This window comes from Elephas maximus, chromosome 2 (genome assembly GCF_024166365.1).
Source record: "Elephas maximus indicus isolate mEleMax1 chromosome 2, mEleMax1 primary haplotype, whole genome shotgun sequence".
Classification (NCBI taxonomy): domain Eukaryota; kingdom Metazoa; phylum Chordata; class Mammalia; order Proboscidea; family Elephantidae; genus Elephas; species Elephas maximus.
The window spans coordinates 222,989,369-223,007,414 of record NC_064820.1 but is presented as its reverse complement, the minus strand read 5'-3'; the positions used below and the strand labels follow the sequence as shown (position 1 = coordinate 223,007,414).

The 18,046-nt window shown below is 43.0% G+C and overlaps 1 protein-coding gene across 1 annotated transcript in view; it reads left to right on the top strand.

Moving 5' to 3' along the window:
- Positions 1-18,046, top strand: part of DSCAM (DS cell adhesion molecule) — a 1,038,663-nt gene that overhangs the window by 997,008 nt on the left and 23,609 nt on the right. Inside the window, exons 30-31 of the mRNA XM_049874902.1 lie at positions 1,578-1,727; positions 15,304-15,501. Of these exons, the coding sequence (XP_049730859.1) occupies positions 1,578-1,727; positions 15,304-15,501 (348 nt within the window). The remainder of the gene's footprint in view (positions 1-1,577; positions 1,728-15,303; positions 15,502-18,046) is intronic.

Genomic DNA, 18,046 nt, shown 5'->3' with positions numbered 1-18,046 from the left:
AGCTGCAGTCCTTGAAAATTTATTAAAAATCCACATATTCTAACCAAAGTTTGCCTCAGACTAAAAAAAAAAAAAGCTCTTAAGAAAGTGTGACGGTATCACAACAAATTAATGAAAATCTCGAGGCAACCAAATAATGCCACACAGCACAGACTCATTCTCCTAGCACTAAGATATTCAGAGTTCATCAGAAACCTGGCTCTACCCTAGCTAACCTTCAAGTGTCTACCCTACCAGGACTTGGACAGTCTGGCAAGTGACTCATTGTAGGGGAAGTCAATTCAAAGATGCTCTAGAGTAATTAAGGCTCGAAACAGGTGGGAAGAAAAGGAACATCCTTCGGATCCTTTAAAACAGAGGAATCAAGTAAACTCTGAGACTGCTTTTTCTCCTTGTTTTCCCCCCAAACATTTACCAAGTTTACTATGATTCCAACCCCGTGGTAGAGAGCACAAACAGTGAAACACTTGGCTACTAACCAAAAAGGTGGCTATTCAAATCCGTCCAGAGGCACCTTGGAAGAAAGTCCCAGTGACCTACTTCAGAGAAATCAGCCATTGAAAACCATACGGAGCCCAGTTCTACTCTGGTACGTGTAGGGCTGCCATAGTCAGCCTCGACTCTACAGCGATTCACGTAGATATATATACATTGTTTTTTTTTGATAGAGAACCACAGTGGTGTTTTTCTGGTACTACAAACAGAGCCCTCAGCAGCCAAAGGGACCCACTTTAAATGGTAGCCCCATGGCTGGCTGAGGCTGGCATTGTTAATGATGTTTCACATGACGTTTTGGCAAATACCTGAATGTAAAATGATATTAAACGGGCAGCTAGATAGAACAACAAGCACCCCCCCGACCCAAATCAGTGTTTGCCTAATGCAAAAGAAGCCAAGCCCAAAGGGCAAGTAAGGACCCTGATCTACAGATTGTCCTCTTTAACTCATACTTCAAAAGCTAACGCTGAAAGAACAATCTTTGACTTTTAACGTTCTAGGGTCATTCTAAATACAGTGCTTGTATTTTAGTTGTTTCATTGCTTTAGAAGAGGTTGCTATTACTAATATTATTATTATAGGGAATTGGTGGCTCAACAGTAGAGTACTCCCCATCCATTTGGGAGACCCAGGATCAATTCCCAGCCAGTGCACCTCATGCACAGCCACCACCCGTCTGTCATTGGAGGCTTGCGTGTTGCCATGATGCTGAACAGGTTTCAGTGGAGCTTCCAGACTAAGGCACACTGGGAGGAAAGTCCTGTGATCTACTTCCAAAAGTCAGCCAGTGAGAACCATGTGGAACACAGTGGCCCGATCCACAACCATCTGTGGGAATGGCGCAAGACCGGGCGGTATTACCTTTCATTATGGATGGGGTCACCATGAGTTGGGGGCCAATACTATGGCAACTAACAACAACCAAGCATTATTATTATTATTATCAATAGCACAAGCACCTAAGGAGAAAAAAGGAGGGATTCATTTAATTGTTGTTTTTAAAAAAAAAAAAAAAGATTGGGTGTGGAAACAAAGAAGAATAAAAGCGTTTGGTTTTCTGTATTACTGCTGTTTTGTAGATGATCGTTCGACAGTCCTGCTGACCGATGCTGACTTTGGAGAGGCGGCTAAACAGAAGTCACTGACGGTAACCCACACAGTCCACTACCAGTCGGTGTCCCAGGCCACGGGGCCGTTGGTGGATGTTTCGGATGCTCGCCCAGGAACGAGTGAGTGGCCAGCAACACTTACAGCCGTGTTGGCGCTGTCAGTGCTGAAAACACAGTGGTCCTCCTTCCCTAGCTAGAGAAGTGTTAGGGCTTTCCAGCCCTGTGCCTAAGAAACAGGTATAATAACATCTTTCGTTGGGTTATCCAGTTTGATCTTAGCTCTTATCAAAAATGTGTCCATTGAAGCCAATAACTCTTCATATTGGTTTACTGTAGAATATGCTAGAAATTTCAATTCAATTTTTTTTTTTAATTTAGACAACCCACAAAGAAGGGAAGGCAATTAACATTAGTTGTATGCCTACTGTATACCAGTGTCAAGCTAGAAAGGTGCTGCACATATGTTATCTTTGCAGCCACACTATCAGATACTTACTTGTAAAGCAGATGTCACGTCCGTTTTACGCATGGGAAAACTGAGCTTACAGGGATCAAGTGAACAGCCCAAAGCTGAACACATAATAAGTCATGAAACCAAGATTCAGCTCTAAGTCTGTCTGCCCTCAAAGTTTATGCTTTTCTCCTGAACAAACTGTTTGAGAAATATGATAGCCCCGGTTAATCCGATAATTATGTTGAGCTTAATTATTAATATTTGCATCCATGATATATGGAAATGAATTACTTCAGTGAAATTCAATTCCCTAATATGTATCTAGAGCTTATTAATTAGATAGTATTTTTCATAATTCAAATTGCTCCTAAATCTCTTTAATGACTGTGAAATTGATATCCCGATTATCATCATTTTGAAAGCTTTGATGTCCGTCTTTTAAGTCTCTAATCACTCTTTGCCAAAATATACATTCTTAGAGTAGTGTCTTATAATTAGTAAAATAAATATTTCACTGTTGAAAGCTATTCTTCATAAATTCTCTCTGGCTGGTGAAGCATTGTAAATTGCACTGAGCTTCGTTCCATCGTTACTGAACAGCATTGTACCACATGGGAAAACTGTTTAAACCGTTATTGAAATTCATCTGAAAAATTGTTTTTAAGAGCATTCTAAAGGAGTCTTTTATTTCTTGCTTTTTTTCTTCCCCCACCCCACCCCCGCTTTCCTTTTCTGATGACATTAGCACATTCTGAAGACATGAATGGGACATGAGTGACAGTTCGATTGGCAAAGGGGTATAAATGAGAGCCTTGCTCTTAAAATCTTTGAGGCCCTTATCATTCTCTCCAGCCATTGGCATTTCCATCATGACCTACCTGGCATGACTTTCAGCTATTTCATACTCTGCTCTGATGGGTCTCTGAGCCATATTTGCTCTTGCATCAGGGGAAGCTTTTAGAGCCTAAAGGGACTGGACATTTAGGTGGATGGACCCTTGGCTTGACCATTCCTCTCTCCCAGTCAGCATGAATGTTGTTAGGACAGTGGCAGAGAGGGGAAAAGAGGTAGAGAACACAGGACAGATGCCCGTGGCAGTGGTTCCCAACAGTATGTGTGCATCAGAATCACTCAGGGTGCCCGTTGATAATACAGATTCCAGAGCACCCTCAGACCTTCTGATATGGTTGGTCCAGGGTGGGGCTCAGGAATCTACATTGTAACAAGCATCCTAGGTGATCCTGATGCTGGTATCTCTGGACCCTTCATTGAGAAGGGCCTCATGAAATGGTTCAGCTTCAGAACACAAGAGAAAATGTTCTTCGTCACCCCTGCCCCGGTAGTGCAGTGGTGTGTTCTCCCTCAGACTTGTCACATCCACAGCTCAACATCGGTTCTTTTTGCCAGATGAAAAAGCAGCATGCATTTATACTTCCTTTTCAATGTTCAATTAGCAGACAAATGAGCCAAGGCTAGTGGTAAACAGTTAAGATGGGAGAGGAGGCCATGAAACTAAAGCACAGAGAACTTCCCGATGTGTGATCAACCCCAGAACAAGGAGGGCGTTGATTTGATGGCATATAAAATCTCAACAGAGACATGAATCTGAGTCAAGCAGAAATTGTAGATCCGGGAAAGGGGAGTGGCAGGCAGGACATAGATGCAAAGGACATAGATCCCATGGCTGTAACATTGCAAGCATGTTTGGGGGACTTTGAGAATCCATGCATTTAACATCAACAATATGTATCTAGGATTTACTTGACCTACCGCCCAGTGCTCAGCAATGGAATGCATCATGAGTAAGATGGGAAAAAGACATTTATTTCACTCTAGTTGTTTTTTTTTTTTTTTTTTTTAGTTGGAGAGTCAGTGTGGCAATAGACAAAGACCACCCAAATGAGAACAAGTAAAGGCTACTTATTCAGAGTTTGCCGTAGCAAGGGAGTCAATCACCATCACATGTGTTTGGCAGAGATTCAAAGGCAGGCAAGTGAGTGGGAAAGCTTTATAGTGGAAAAGGGGGAAGGCTTCAGGTGTGCCTGATTGGAGGCTGCTGGTTTGGGGAAGCTGGAGTTGGGCTAATTAGTAGCAGCGCATCCTATGCAATTGGATAGGAGAACATATTTGGCTTTTCCTGGTTGGTCCTAAATTGGAAGCAGGGACAGAAATTAAGGAAACTAACAATTATTAATCATGTCCAGGTCATTTGAGGTCCATTGTTATAGGTATTGTCATTTGGCTTCCCGGACTGGCAGTTGCAGACTGTGGTTTGGCTCTCTAGCTGGTGGCTGTAGGTTGTAGGTCAGAGTTGTATTTTTATATATGGTCTGGCCACTGCCCACTTATATATTCACCCTCTCATTAGCAATAAGCAAGTAAATAAATCATTTTCCATTGCTCAATAAGTACTAAGAAAAAAATAAAACAGAAAGATGTGATGGAGAGTCCCTAGGGGAGTGGAGGCAGGGGGAAGCAAGGGGCTCCCTTAGATATGGGTCATTTGGGAAGACCACCATTGAGAATAAGGCATGAACCAAGATCAAATGATGGCAAGGAACCTCTCGCCAGGCAGAGGGAGCAGCAAGGGTCAAGCTCCCAAGACTTCCTGACATGCTGGGGGACAGGAGCGGCCCTGGAATGCAGTGAGCAGCAGGGAAATGGTAAGGGATGAGCTGGGAAGAGTAGCCTGACCTTGTAGGGCCTTGTAGGGCGTGTGTGCACTCCATTCTGGGAGCACCAGAATACCATCCCAGGGCCTTAGCATTATGATCATACCATGATGAAGCAATAACAGTTTACAGAACGTTTCTTGCATTTGTGATGAACTTCATTCAATAATGTTTATTCATGTTACGCAAATCTACTCTAATGTATGCATTAGTCTCTGGTTCAGAAAAAAAAAAGTTTTTATTTAGCATCTGCAGGACACCCTGTATTAATAAGAGATCTTTGGGTAGTTTTTTCATTAAATATTCCCCAAGATCACAGTCTGAGAGACTGAGCGCATTCTATTCTTTATGTAGAATTGGAAATGTTGTCTCATGAGTAAGCCTGAAACCATGTACTTTCTCAAGCCCAGCTCCCTGCTTGCTTCTTCTACCCCAGGGCTGTTCGCCTCCCCCAGGTGCTATCCCTGTGTCAACCCAACCCCATGGGGCACGTTCTTTCTTCTCACCGCAGCTTGGCATATTTACATAGTGTCTTAGTCATCTAGGGCTTCTATAACAGAAATATCACAAGTGGCTGGCTTTAACAAAGAGAAATTTATTTTCTTACAGTCTGGTAGGCTAGAAAGTCCGAATTCAGGGCATCAGCTCCAGGGGAAGGCTTTTTTCTGAAGGAAGGTCCTTGTGATCAACCTTCCCCTGGATTAGGAGCTTCTCCCTGCAGGAACCCTGGGTCCAAAGGACGTACTCTGCTCCTGCCACTGGTTTCTTGGTGGTATGAGGTTCCCAGCTCTCTGCTTGCTTCCCTTTCCTTTTATCTCTTGTAAGATAAAAGAAGGTGCAGGCCACACTCCAGGGGAACTCTCTTTACATTGGATCAGGGATGTGACCTTAGTATGGGTGTTACAATCCCACCCTAACCCTCTTTAACATAAAATTACAATCACAAAATGGAGGACAACCACAGAATACTGGGAATCACGGCCTAACCAAGTTGACACATATTTTGGGGGGACACAGTTCAATCCATGACACATGGATTCATTTTATATCCTCAATTTCCTCACCTAAGGAAGACATTATTCTAATTGTGTTAAGACTGTGTGCCATGATAGGAATTCTTTCTTGTAAGAAGAGCATCTAAAATATGTTGTTCGCACACAAGAATGACTGGAGTATAAAAGTTATATTTCTAGGCATTGTATTAGTCTTCCATATAGCTGCAATAAATTCTTAATATGAAGATGGAAGAAATTGTGGCAATATGCTATTTATTTCTTTCGACATATGAAAACATCACTTGACTATGTTTGCTACTCCGTTTATTTCTCTGTCTGCCCTGTGAGGTTCTGATACACTTGAAAGCTGGGACTCTATTCATGTCTTTGTTCTCAGCACCAGCCACAGCCTGGCACACAGTAGGCATTCAGTAGTAAATCTACTTAAAATATTGATTGACTATCAGATTCTGAAGTCAGAATAATGGGACTGGAAAAGAAAGTATGGTTAGTTGATTAAACAGGATTTGGGAGATCAGTTTAATTTTCTTCTCTTTGTTCTACATGACCTCAGGCATCTAATCAGCTAGGCGTACATATGTCCTCACCAAGTTAGAGGAGTCTGTCTTAATATGTACATAGTCTTGGCCCAACACACTGCAAATGCTTATCAAAGAGATCATTCCCAATGAGAACTTAAATCGATCAACTTTTCTACTTTCAAAAGGTGCAAAGATAAGTGTGAAGTGAGAAGTATTAGCCTTGGCCTGTTATTTTTTGTTGTTATATTTATCTGGGAGTTTTCCATTCATTCATTCATACAAAGAGCATTTACCAAGCATGGGACTGGACACAGCTCCTGCCCATACTACCTCTAGTACTCAGCTTCTTTCTGTATGTCATGGATTGAATTACGTCCCCCCAAAAATGTGTGTATCAACTCAGTTAGGCCATGATTCCCAGTATTGTGTGGTTGTCCTCCATTTTGTGATTGTAATTTTATGCTGGAAGGATTAGGGTGGGATTGTAACACCCCCTTACTCAGGTCACCTCCCTTATCCAAGGTAAAGAGAGTTTCCCTGGGGTGTGGCCTGCACTACCTGTTGTCTCTCAAGAAATAAAAGGAGAGGGAAGCACCCAAGAGTTGGGGACCTCATACCACCAAGAAAGCAGCATCGGGAGCAGAGCGCATCCTTTGGACATGGGGTCCCTGTGCCTGAGAGGCTTCTCAACCAGGGGAAGATTGACGACAAGGACCTTCCTCTAGATCCTACAGAGAGAGAAAGCCTTGCTCTGGAGCTGACACCCAGAATTTGGACTTGTAACCTACTAGACTATGAGAAAGTAAATTTCTCTTTGTTAAAGCCATCCACTTGTATTATTTCCGTTATGGCAGCACTAGATGACTAAGACACTGTATCACTTGAGTTCTCCAGCATCTAGTTTTATGATTTTCCATGGGTATTTTTCTGTTAAATCCTTTAATTGAGTATCTCACCTTCCTGATCAATTTGCCAAATCACCTGGCCCACATCTTCTCGATAAACTCAGGACATGCTCCTTCCCTTGCTAAATATGTATCACCCTAGAGCCATGGGCAGGTTTCCATGATTGGGCCCCCCCACCTACGTGTGCTCTTATGCTCTAGCAAGTGAATCTCCCCTAAGCACCCAAGTCTCACAGAGTTCTGAAGGCGGGTGATGATATCATCCCAGTCTCAGAGATGAGGGAAATGGTCATGTCAACTTTGGTCACTTGGCCAGGGTTACCCAGCCAGTGAGTAGTGAAACTGGACTTCAACCCTGGCAGTCTATCCAAAACACTGCTCTCAACCACTCTGTATTGCCTTTAAGTAGCAATGATACTATTTAACGGGAATGTAGAGACACAGAATGAACTTTAAATATTTATTAAATAAGAAGAACTTACAACATGGATTCAATCTTTATTGGTGGGATTTTGGAAGAATATCCCCTTGCACTCAGAATGAGACTAGTGGTGTGTCTTAGTTACCTAGTGCTGCTGTAACAGAAATACCAAAAATGGCTGGCTTTAACAAACAGAAATTTTTTTCTCACAGTTTGGGAGTCTAGAAGTCTAAATTTAGGTGCCAGTTCTAGGGGAAGGCTTTTTCCCTCTCTTTCAGCTCTGGAGGAAGGTCCTTGTTTCTGAGCTTCTGCTCCTTGGTGATCTTCATGTGGCGTGGCATCTCTCTTCCCCCATCTCTGCTGCTTTTGCTTGCTTATTTAATCTCTTTTATATCTCAAAAGAGATTGACTTAAAACACACTGTACACTAATTCTGTGTCATTAACATAACAAAACAACCCATTCCCAAATGGGATTATAACCATAGGCATAGACGTTAGGATATACAGCACATATTTTGGGGGACATAATTCTACCCTTTAAAAAAAGAAGAAATTTTTTTTTAAAGGGTAAATAAGAAAAAAAAATTAGCCCCCGCAAAATACATGTGCATGCCACATGCAAAACCCATTCACCATATCACATCATCCCAGATGTCTTAAATCAACTCTTATGTCCAAAATCCATCTTCTGAATCATCTAAATCAAATATGGCTGAGAAGTTAGGCATATTGCATCCTAGGGCAGAATTCCTCTTCATCTGAGAACCTGTGAAATCTAGAATACAGGTTATCTTCTTCTAAAACACAATTATGGAACAGGCAAAAGGTATACATTTCCATTACAAATGGGAGAAATTGAAGGAAAGGAAGGGATAATGGGCACCAAGCAAGTCCAAAACCCAGCAGAACAATTTATATTAGCTCTCAAGGCTTGAAAATAATCCTCAGTTCTCTGAGACTGTCTAGGTAATGGCCCCATCCCTCCAGACTCTAGGTGTTGGCCATGCTCTCCGGACTCTGGGTGTAGGTCCCTCAGCCCTGGGCTTCAGCCCTACCCTCCAGGACCACTGGGACAACAAATCTGCTCTCTTGGCTTTTGGCAGCCCCATTCTCCTAGTCATCTGAGTGGTAACCCCACCCTCTCAGCCCCAGCAGTCCTCATTCTTCCTTTCTTTGGGCACAGCAGTCTCACCCCTTCAGCTATGGGCAGTGACCCCATCTCCTTGCACACCTTAATGAAAGCCCCACGGTCCAGAACTGAGTTGGTAAAGATTAAACCCTTTGAAACCTAGGATGCTATGGCCCCATCCTTTGAGATCCAGGAGTCTGTGGCCACACAGTGTGAAACCAAGAAACCCTCCCTTTTTGTACTCCTTCTAATAGTTCTGCTAATCTCTGAGCTGCTCAGGAGGTGTTCTTTTTTTCTTTCTTGGAAGACAACAGGTGTAGCTCCTTTGGCTTGTTTCCTGCCTGTAGAATTCCAAGAGGCGGACAGCGTTCTCTCCTTTCTTTCTTTGTCCCCTTCAGTCTAAGCTAATGGGTTTTCTGCTCTGGTAGTTACTTAGATCCATCAGTCACAGGTTTAATTTCTTTAACAAAAGATTGTGTAGCCATGTCCTTGGTGAACATTCTAGGACAGTGTTCTTAGTTGGTACTACAGAATTTTCCAAATCTTTAAGTTTTGTTTTCATTTTGCACAATTAGTTTTTAAGTCCATCTCTTTTCTCTCACATTTTACTATAAGTACCAAGGAGAAACCATGCAGCCCCTTTAAGATCTTGCTTAGAAATCTCACTAGCCAAATAGCCAAGTTCAACACTTACAAATTCTACCTTTCACCAAACATTTGAACATAATTGAGACAAGTTCTTTGCCACTGCATAAAACGCATCGCCCTTCCTCCACTTTCCAATCACATGTTCACCATTTTCTTTTAAAGCCTCACCAGAAGCACATGTAACAGTCACATTTCTAGCAACATTCTGTTGCTGGTGCCACGTGTATTCTCCAAGATGATAGAGACTTTATAGCTCTTCTCACGTCCCTCTGAGCCCTCACCAGAATTGCCTTTGACATCCCAAATTCTACCAACAGGCTCTTCAAGGCAATATAAGCTTTACTATCAGGTACCTTAAAACTCTTCCAGCCTCCATTCCTTTCGCAATTCCAAAACAGCTTCCACATTTTAGGCGTCTGTTAAAGCAGCACCCCACTCCCGGTACCAAATTTCATCTTATACCTAGTGCTGCTATAACAGAAATACCACAAATGGCTGGCTTTAACAAACAGAAATTTATTTTCTCACAGTTTAGGAGTATAGAAGCCTGAATTCAAGGTGCTGGCTCTAGGGGAAGGCTTTCTGTCTCTGTCACCTCTAGAGGAAGGTCCTTTTCTCTTTGAACTTCTGCTTCTGAGTGATCTTCATGTGGCTTGGCATTTCTCTTCCCTCATCTCTACTTCCTTTGCTTGCCTGTTTAATTTCTTTTATACCTCAAAAGAGGTTGACTTAAAATACACCTACACTAATCCTGTGTCATTAACAAAACAAAGACAGCCCATTCCCAAATGGGATTATAATCATAGGCATAGAGGTTAGCATTTACAACACATATTTTGGGGGCACACAATTCAATCCATAACAGGGTGGTACTGGGGGAAACAGCTGATGTGGTTGAAGAGTTCCCAGTATATAATAAGCCATGAATAAATATTTGTCAATGAAATGATAGGAATGCCCAGGTCTACCAGCTTCATCCTCTCTATGAGACAGCTGGTCAATTCATCACTGAAAGCTGAGACCTCAGCTTCTACAAGGTACAGAAACCAATAGCTGGGGGAAAAGACACATTAATATCACAATCACAATACTAGTTCACATGACATATTTTACAACCCTATTATCCACAAAATCCTCTCATCCCAAATTTAGAGTAATTAAAATAATTTGATTCCATGGGCAGAAGCTTAATTCAGGCTCAGTCCCATTGTTGAAAGGCCAAAAGGTATTTATATTACTTACCCTCTAACTCACTGGCTGTTTAGCAGGCATGATGCCTCCTCACTTTTATTTATATTATAATGTCGGGGAGCCAAACAAAATACTTTCCATGCCGGGGACAATAAATCCCAAATTTTATCTGCTTAGTATATTAGCTAGTAAATTATATGAAGGAGGTTACTGAGTGGAATCAAAGTAAAAATTTTTATATTAGATGCTATTTCAGGAGCTATCATACTGAACAGTTGAGTTCAGGAACAAGACAAAGGCTCCAAAAGCCTGATCATTTAAAAAATGTACCAAGTGCCCCAGTATTCTACATACAGAGACAATTTCCCTTCTAGGATGCTGGCTTAGAGCAGAACAGAACCCTGGGCTGTGGTTCAAGGAAACTAGTATCATGACCTATATTTTCAGCATTATTAGGCCACTGGCAAAGCTGTCCTCATCTAGAGAAGACAGGGATAATGAACAAAATTAACTCCAAGAGAGTTCTGGCTTTGAATAGTAGCTGACACGTGCAGCTTCACCTTGCAGTTTTCCCAGTAGGATGATCTCAGTGAAAAAAGGGGCAGTGGGAGTGACGGTCTCTGCCCCCTCACACAGGAAAGGAAGTTGGGGTTTTGAGGACAGTACATGTTTGAAGAGGAGCCCTGGTGGTGCAGTGGTTAAGAGCTACAGCTGCTAGCCAAACGGTCAGCAGTTGGAAGCCACCAGCCGCTCCTCGGAAGCCCTATGGGGCAGTTCTACTCTGCTCTATAGTGTCACTATAAATCAGAATTGACTCGACAGCACACAACAACACTATGCCCTTGAAGGTGCAGCCCTGGTGGCACAAGTCGTTAAGTGTTCGACTGCTAACCGAAAGGTTGATTGGTGGTTCAAACCCACCAGTCACTCTGCAGGAGAAAGATGTGGCAGTCTGCTTCTGTAAAGATTTACAGCTTTGGAAACCCTATGGCGCAGTTCTATGGAACTAGCCCCCTCTAGCATCCTCAGTAGGAGCAAACCAGCTCAGAATGATCCACAGTTGTTGTTATAACTTAAAGAAGAATAAAAATGTTGTTTTTTACATGCTATCAAGTTGATGCTGACTCATGGCTGCACCATGTGTGCAGAGTAGAACTGTTCCATAGGGTTTTCAAGGCTGTGACCTTTCGGAAGCTGGTCACCAGGCCTTATATTGGAGGAATAAAAATGGGAACCCTCAAAACTTATGCAAGTGTCTGGGTAAATTTCTGGAAATTACCAGAAATTACTGTGGAACTGGCCTCTCCAAGCACTCTTATCAGGAGTAAGCCTGCTCAGAATGATCCACAGCTGTAATTGCAAGAAACTTACAGAAGAATAAAAATGAGAACCCTCAAAACTCATGCAGGAGCTGGGTAATCTTCTGGAAAAGATTCATTAGCATTTAAATAACAAGCTCCACTTGTTTAAGCTCTACTTATCAAGTCAATAGTGCCTGGAAGACATTTAGCCTCCTACCCATGATAATGTCTTTCTATCTCTTTGAGGACCTCTCTCCTAGCATTTCAGTGGAGAGACACAATTATCATTGACACCTTGTTGTCTAGAGAGCTTAACACTCTAGCATAACTCATTTACATTCTAATCAAGGAAAAAAAAAAACACCTCCTGATAAAGTTCTTCTTTGGAATTTTGCAAGTAAGGGATGAAATCTGTCTTAAAATCAATGCCCCAGAGAATATACACCAAGACTGAGTGTTCTGATGACCCAGGAAATCTTAAAAATGTATTGATTTGGCTGCCATCTTAAAGCTTGTCTCCAACATCACAGAATGATGGATTATGTTCAAAGTCCAATAACTGGAAACTTGCAAAAACAAAAATCCTCTATTTAAAGGGAAAGTCATTTCACCACTTAACCAGTGTCAGCCTCTAATGCTCCAACATGGAATTGTAAACAAGCTACTGTCATGCAGACACTGTACTAGAAAATTCAGATGCTCAGGATGAGGACACTTATGGTCAAATAACAGGCAATCACTGAACTCAGTCAGTGGGTTCCATTGGGCTCCACGTTTATCACTTAATTGCTATGCCACTTTTCCTCTCTGAGCTCCCATTGCCTCATCCATAAAGCAACCTTGGGCCATATGTATTCATTCCGGAAGCTGTGTGCTGTGGTCATGGCACAGCACACAGCTAAGACCCCAAGACATTCACTTAGACCTGGAGAATTCAGGGTGGAGTAAAGTTAGTCCAATAATTAAAGTCCAAATCTTCAGCCTTTAGGTGTTTACTTTTAGTGCATGGTCTTAGAAGGAAGGCTTGACCAACAGTTTGCCCTCAGAAGAGGTCCGTTGTAGCTGGGGTCTGAGGTGGTGGGCAGAGTTTCCAGCAGAGCCACTGGCAGAGACTCAGTCTTCAGAAATGGCCAGAGACTCAACTGACAGAGTGTCCTTCTGCTTCTATGTAGCTCTCATTGGAAGAACAAAACCCTGAGTTTTTATGTTGTTTAGTCCTCAGGTCCTGGATAATAAGGATCCTACTGGGGGGCATCCAGCTCACAATGTATCGGGGTAACTCATGCCATAAGTTCATAATCAGGGTTTGTTTTAACATAAACTAAGGACTATGTCACACCATGTCACAACAAAACAGTAGTCCACAAGGTAAACCCCATTGCCACCGATTCTGACTCATAGTGAAGGTAGTGGTTGATAAGAAGTTTTTTTATGTCATAGAAGTTAATTTGTCTGTTAAATGTTCAAGTCACACATTAATTTTTTCACACATGCGGAATTTGGGATCACTACATTATAATCATACAGCACAGCAGTCAATACAAACTGCTGTGCTTAGAAGTGGCCAGGACATTTAGAAATATAACTGTGTAAGATTCCTCTTAGAGAAGCAGAGAATTCAAAGGTGGGAAAGGCCCATCCTGGACCTTATGTGGCCTTCAGGCTGAAACCCCAGAAAAATCATTGCAGATAACTAAGCTTCCCCCCTTTTCCACAAAATTCCAGAAAAGGCAGTGTGGTAGCCTGTCCCAGTGTCCAACATTCTTTGCTGTCAGAACATTCTTAGCTCACTGAAGAGGTGAGCAAAGAACCCGGTCTACCCCATCTTCTTGGTGCCTTTGGTTCCAGACTCAGGGAAAACCCACTTGGCACCAACCTATGTTTACATAAGCCTTTGTGTTTTTGAAGCTGATAAACCTGTGAAATCTGGACACCCTTTTACCCTTTGTTCCCAGATTGAATATTCCAAGTCATTTTCATCAAAGTTCAGAAAATTCCATTGAAGGGATATACTAAGGGAGTGTTGGGACAAAAAGATATGACCTTCTGCTCTCAGGGCTTGCAGTTTAGCTAAAGCATAAAACTATCATACTTGAGACAGTGGGAGTCCTGGGTCACGTATGTGGTTAAGTGCTCAACTATTAACTGAAAGGCTGAAGGCTCAAGCCCACCCAGAGCCACCTCAGACAACAGGGCTGGCAGTCTGCTTCCGAAAGGTCACAGCCTTGAACAACCTATTGAGCACAATTCTACTCTGCACACGTGGGGCCTCCATGACTCTGACTTGATGGCAACTGGTTTGTTTTTTTTTTTGGTTTTGAGACATTGAGTTCATGTGAGACAACAGTATAGGGAACATCTCAAAATGGAAGAACTTTAGGAGGGATGCAACCTTAGAGAATATTTGGCTGAGCTCCCTGATTTTACAAAAGTGGAGAAGCTCAGGGAGTTTAAATGATGCACACTGGGTCATGAAATCATTAAGGGCCAAAAGCAAGGCTCAGACTTACAACTTCTTAGTCCAAATCTATGTTCATTCCCCTAGAGGCCTTTTGAAATGCTTAAGCATCTGATTCAATTGCTAGAAAAGAACACAAGGTTGGAAAAGTGGAGAATCAATGAAAACGAGGGAAACCCTCAATGAGATGCACTGATACAATAGCTGCAACAGTGGGCTCAGACATACCAACAACTGTGAGGATGGTGAAGGACAGGGCAGTGTCTCCTTCTGTCGCCATCTGAGTTGTCTAGCACTGTGATAACAGAAATACCACAAAGGGGTGGTTTTAACAAAGAGAAATTAATTTTCTCACAGTTTAGGGGGCTAAAGTCCAAATTCAGGATGCCACCTCCAGGGGATGGCTTTCTCCCTGTCAGCTGTGGGGGAAGATCCTTACCATCAATCCTCCAGGGACCCTGGTCCAAAGGTACACTCCACTCCTGGCTCTTTTTGCTTGGTAGTAATGGGGTCCCTGTCCTCTCTGCTCGTTTCTTTCTTTTATACCTCAAAAGAGATTGATTCAAGATACAGCCTAATCCTGTAGACTGAGTCATGTCTCATTAACATAACTGCCTCTATCCTGCCTCATTAACATCATAGATCACAAAATGGAGGGCAACCACACAACACTGGGTATCATGGCCTAGCCAAGCTGACACACATTTTTGGAGGCCACAATTCAATCTGTAACAGTCACCATGAGTCAGAGGCAAGTTGACAACAACTAACAACAGCAACTATCAGATGAATGTTTCAGGAAAAGGAAGGAAAAGAGGACTCTAGGCAGGGAGAATCAGGGAGGGCTTCCTGGAGGGCTGGACCCTGGAAGGTGAGTAGTATGGATGAATGGAAAATCTCCATTCATGGGTGTGCAGCTTACCTAAACACCTGGATCACAGCCGACCGCAGACAGACTTTAGAATTGACTCTTCACAGATCCGACCACCAGGAGGAATGCAAAGGCCGGACCAACAGCCAGAAATCGGTATGCCAGCCAGTGGACGCTCAACAGACCCCACCCCACCATTTCAGCACACACTCTCACCACAGATTGGAGGCTGCCAACACCCAGGGCTGCGGGGTCAGTGGACAAGGAGAGCGACAGTTACAGTGTCAGCCCCTCCCAGGACACAGGTATGATCCACACTCTTCCTTCTTGACCTACATGACCCAGACCTTGCACTTGACCACACCATGAACTTCGTGGGCTCTTTGGGAAGGAGAGAGGGAGCTCCTATTTTTTTTACTTACTCTTAAATGTTGGGGTTTCTGGGTGGTGTAAAACAATTAAGTGGTCGGCTGCTTACTGAAACGTGGGTGGTTCAAGTCCACCCAGAGGTGCCTCAGAAGAAAGACTTGGCCGTCTATTTCCAAAACACCAACTATTGGAAACCCCAGGGAGCACAGATCTGCTCTGACATACATGGGGTCGCCGTCAGCTGGAATTGACTCGACAACGGATTTGATTTTGTTTTTTTTAAAGTTGTTTTCACAGGATTAAGCCATTTATCTAAGAGGTATCAATACAACTGTATAGCTTTCACATCCAGAGCTGAATGAATCCTGCAGAATAGAGCCAAAAGGTGTCTATTTGGCCGGTGTCCTGAATGTCAGGCCCATGCTGCTCTCTCGTTTTAGTTCCTACCCCACGGGGAGAAAAAGAGAAATTTTAAGTTTTCACCCACACAACTGCAATAATTCCCAGATACCCTTAGAGGGAGTATAGCACACTGCCATCTCCAAGATTAAGATACTGCACTTGAAGTTATGTGACAAGGTCATAGCACCCTCTGTAGGGAACATAGGCTGATCCATTTGACAGTTTCACAGGAGTTGATCATAAGGTAAGTCATCTAGTCTATGCCATCAACCACCAACATTTCTGAGAGAAGATAAGGCCTAAGAATAGTACTGGATTGCACCCCCTACCTCCTTAAAATTTTGCAAAGAAATGACATCTGAACCTAATAGCTGTAGGGAATTTGAATACTCATTTTTCTTTTGTTCTTGATGATATACTTCAAAAATAGTGTTCCAAAGCTGGGGCATCACCATGTGCATTTATTTTTATGGCTGTTAATTCTTCTTAGAAGAGTCTCAGAGTTTCACCGAGGTGATTCCAGAACTTTTTGTGGGCTTCAACTGCAGAGCTCCCCCTGAACAAGAAGACATTGCCCAGTTAAAAGGCACGTTTGCACCTATTTCTCTCGTGGCTATTTTCTAGTCCCCATAAAGAGTGGCAGATCTAGAAACATATGGGAGGAGTCCCAGGGAAGAAGATCATTCTGCCTAGTGGGCAATCAACTTGCTAGGTCATGTCCTCATTTCTCTCCATTGTCAGGGCTTCCTATCCCTAGCCTGAGGCCTGAGGAGCTGAACCACAAAGTGCAAGTCATTCATGCCAATTAAAGAGTCTCTCAGCTATTGACTGATTTGAAAGTCAGAGCAGGGAGGGGCAACAGGGCAGTTCATTTACACCAAATTCCCAATTGTTTTAACTAAATGCAGAATTTTTTTCAATAATTTTTATTCTGCTTTATGTGAAAGTTTACAAATCAAGTCAGTCTCTCACACAAAAACCCATATACACCTTGCTACACACTCCCAATTACTCTCCCCCTCCCCCTAATGAGACAGCCCGCTCTCTCCCTCCACTCTCTCTTTTCATGTCCTTTTCGCCAGCTTCTAACCCCCTCCACCATCTCATCTGCCCTCCAGGCAGGAGATGCCCACATAGTCTCAAGTGTCCACCTGATCCAAGAAGCTCCCTCCTCACCAGCATCCCTCTCCAACCCATTGTCCAGTCCAATCCATGTCCGAAGAGTTGGCTTTGGGAATGGTTCCTGTCCTGTGCCAACAGAAGGTCTGGGGGCCATGACCACCAGGGTCCTCCTAGTCTCAGTCAGACCATTAAGTCTGGTCTTTTTATGAGAATTTGGTGTCTGCATCCCATTGCTCTCCTGCTCCCTCAGGGGTTCTCTGTTGTGTTCCCTGTCAGGGCAGTCATCGGTTGTAGCCAGGCACCATCTAGTTCTTCTGGTCTCAGGCTGATGTAGTCTCTGGTTCATGTGGCGCTTTCTGTCTCTTGGGCTCATAATCTCCTTGTGTCCTTGGTGTTCTTCATTCTCCTTTGATCCAGGTGGGTTGAGACCCATTGATGCATCTTAGATGGCTGCTTGCTAGTGCTTAAGACCCCAGACACCACTCTTCAAAGTGGGATGCAGAATGTTTTCTTAATAGATTTTATTATGCCACTTGACTTAGATGTCCCCTGAAACCATGGTCCCCAGACCCCTGCCCCTGCTACACTGGCTTTCGAAGCATTCAGTTTATTCAGGAAACTTCTTTGCTTTTGGTTTAGTCCAATTGTGCTGACCTCCCCTGTACTGTGTGCTCTTTCCCTTCACCTAAAGTAGTTCTCATCTACTATCTAATTAGTGAATGCCCCTCTCCCAGCCTCCCTCCCTCCCCGCTCTCATAACCACGAAAGAATGTTTTCTTCTCAGTTTAAACTATTTCTCAAGTTCCTGTAATAGTGGTCTTATACAATATTTGTCCTTTTGCAACTGACTAATATCACTCAGCATAATGCCTTCCAGGTTCTTCCATGCTATGAAATGTTTCATAGATTCCTCACTGTTCTTTATCAATGTGTGGTATTCCATTGTGTGAATATATC